The sequence below is a fragment of the Engraulis encrasicolus genome, chromosome 8 (assembly GCF_034702125.1).
Source record: "Engraulis encrasicolus isolate BLACKSEA-1 chromosome 8, IST_EnEncr_1.0, whole genome shotgun sequence".
Taxonomy (NCBI): domain Eukaryota; kingdom Metazoa; phylum Chordata; class Actinopteri; order Clupeiformes; family Engraulidae; genus Engraulis; species Engraulis encrasicolus.
The window spans coordinates 505,001-507,500 of NC_085864.1; the positions used below are offsets into that span (position 1 = coordinate 505,001).

At 41.0% G+C, this 2,500-nt stretch overlaps 1 protein-coding gene across 3 annotated transcripts in view; it reads left to right on the forward strand.

Moving 5' to 3' along the window:
• si:ch211-235m3.5 (BICD family-like cargo adapter 1) overlaps positions 1-2,500 on the forward strand; it is a 36,270-nt gene that overhangs the window by 25,089 nt on the left and 8,681 nt on the right. For all 3 annotated transcript variants that reach the window (XM_063204770.1, XM_063204768.1, XM_063204769.1), the window contains one exon: positions 659-991. In XM_063204770.1, the coding sequence (XP_063060840.1) occupies positions 659-991 (333 nt within the window). The remainder of the gene's footprint in view (positions 1-658; positions 992-2,500) is intronic.

A 2,500-nucleotide genomic window follows, 5' to 3' on the forward strand; every position in this document is an offset into this window, starting at 1 on the left:
AACCCAAATCATATATCCAGAGGAAGTGGAATGGTTATAAAATGAAAAAAAATACTGCTCTAAAATGGAAAGCAATGATTCCGGATGTAAATCCAGTGGAAAATCTTGAAAATCTGTATGTATCATATTGTCCTGTTGCTATAGTTTTGGTAGCTATGTATCCTACATTGATTGTATATTAGAACTATTTACATGCATTGTTAACCATATGTACTGTATGGTGTTGTCCTGTTGCTATAGCTACTGTAACCATGTGTATGGTGTTGTGCTACTGCTACAGTTACTGTAACCATGTGTATGGTATTGTCCTGTTGCTGTTGTTACAGTGTAACCATATGTATGTGATTAGATTAGATTAGATTAGTTCAGATTAGATTAGATTGGATTGGCCTTTATTGTCTCTACAGGAGAGACATTTTGCGTGGACATGAGAAGGTGTGATTTACAATTACAATTTACCATTAAGACATTTTATTTAGTAGTCCTATTGACCAAGGGACCATTGAAAATTTGAACCTATCACATTGTCCTGTTACGATACAGTAACCCTATGTACTGTATGCCTGTTGCTACAGTTATGGTAACCATATGTATGGTGTTGTCCTGTTTCTATAGTTACTGTAACCATATATGTTGTGTTGTTCCTTCCCTTCTCCAGGTGTCAAAGGATGTGATGTTGATTCTGAGGCTGCTGCTTCCTCTCGCACAAGGCTCCCAAGAATTGACCATCACACACTCTCTCACACACACACAGAATCAGGAGCATCCTGAAACACACAAACAGACACATACAGAACCTGAGGAGGTCGATACACTCTCAGACACACATACACACCCCGACACACAGTCAGATATACACACACACTCCGATACACTCTCAGATACACACACGCACTCTGAAGAGATGGAAGTGGGGCAGGGTGACCTGCAAAGCATGATGGGACAACTGAAGGACCTGGCAGAAGAGTTGGCCCAGCAGTACACATCTCAGGTGGGCCACAAAGGAACTCGCACGCGCACACACACACACACACACACACACACACACACACACACACACACACACACACACACACACACACACACACACACACACACACACACACACACGCACACGCACACGCATACGCACCCACAATACAGTACGTAGGTGTGACCTAGAAGACTTTCTGTACAGAGAGGAACGCAAGTGTGTATTTGTGCATGCGTGTGTGTGTGTGTGTGTGTGTGTGTGTGTGTGTGTGTGTGTGTGTGTGTGTGTGTGTGTGTGTGTGTGTGTGTGTGTGTGTGTGTGTGTGCGTGTGTGCGTGTGTGTGTGTGTGTGTGTGTGTGTGTGTGTGTGTGTCTTAATGGCACTCTTACTTCTACATCATTTTCTCTTACTTCTACATCACAATATCATACTGTAGATACAGTGTAGATGTATGAAGGATTTTTTTGTTCTAATGGACCGTCTTGGGATGTATCTGTCAACACTCATATCTGGTCATGTTAATCTTGCCTACCTCAACTCACAGAGTATGTTTTTGCACAACTTTTTATTTTTTATTTTCTAGTTTTTATTTTCCCCTCCCTGACTTGAAATGTCCATGTGGGCATTATGTGTATTCATGTAAGCTACTTGACACAACTTCGGATCGAAAAAGTTACTCTACTCTACTCTACTCTACTCTACGAAAATACAAGACACGACAAGAGCGATTCTAGCAACGGAAGTAATTGACTTTTTTTTGAATCGCTGGTTATAGAACAAAAGCGAGACAAAAACGATTTGGGCAACTAGAGGCGATTTGAGTGACTTGAGCGACAGTTTGTTGTTGAACTTCAGTGACCATTATGAAAATTAACTTCTGCTTTTAATGGACATACTGTGTCGCTCGTATCGCTGTTGTTGCTCAGTCCAGTGATTCTCTGTCGCTTAATCTTGTCGTCGTGTGTTGGCCAGGTAAGAACTGGAGTCAACAATGACTGACCTCATTTATTTACTTAGTATGCCTGGATATGTGTGTAGTGTAGTGGTGTGTGTATTGTACCAGTAGTATTACTTACAGTACTGTCTTAAGGTTAAGGGTTTTTACTTTACAGCTGCATGTTTGTAGATCCACATGCACACATTGCAGCGCCCCAACCCCCCCCCCCCCCCTCGTGTTTGTTGTTTCTCGTTTCTGTGTGCATGCCTGTGTGTGTGTACCGTACCAATCCACGTGCTGTTAATCTTAGCTAGTGTAATCGTACGGGTTGTGTCATTATTAAAGTCTATCACATTCGTAGATGGCAGATTGTTTTTGGATTGGTTATTCAGTAATACATTGATTTAATTTATCAAGTTCAAGTAGGTTTTATTGTCAATTTCTTTACATGCACTGGTCATACAAAGAATTTGAAATTACATTTCTTGCTTTCCCATACAGACATAGACTAATTAAGGTAAGGACATAGACAGTATAGACATAGACAGTACTTATACATGGACTTAAGACAGTATGGACATAGACAGTGC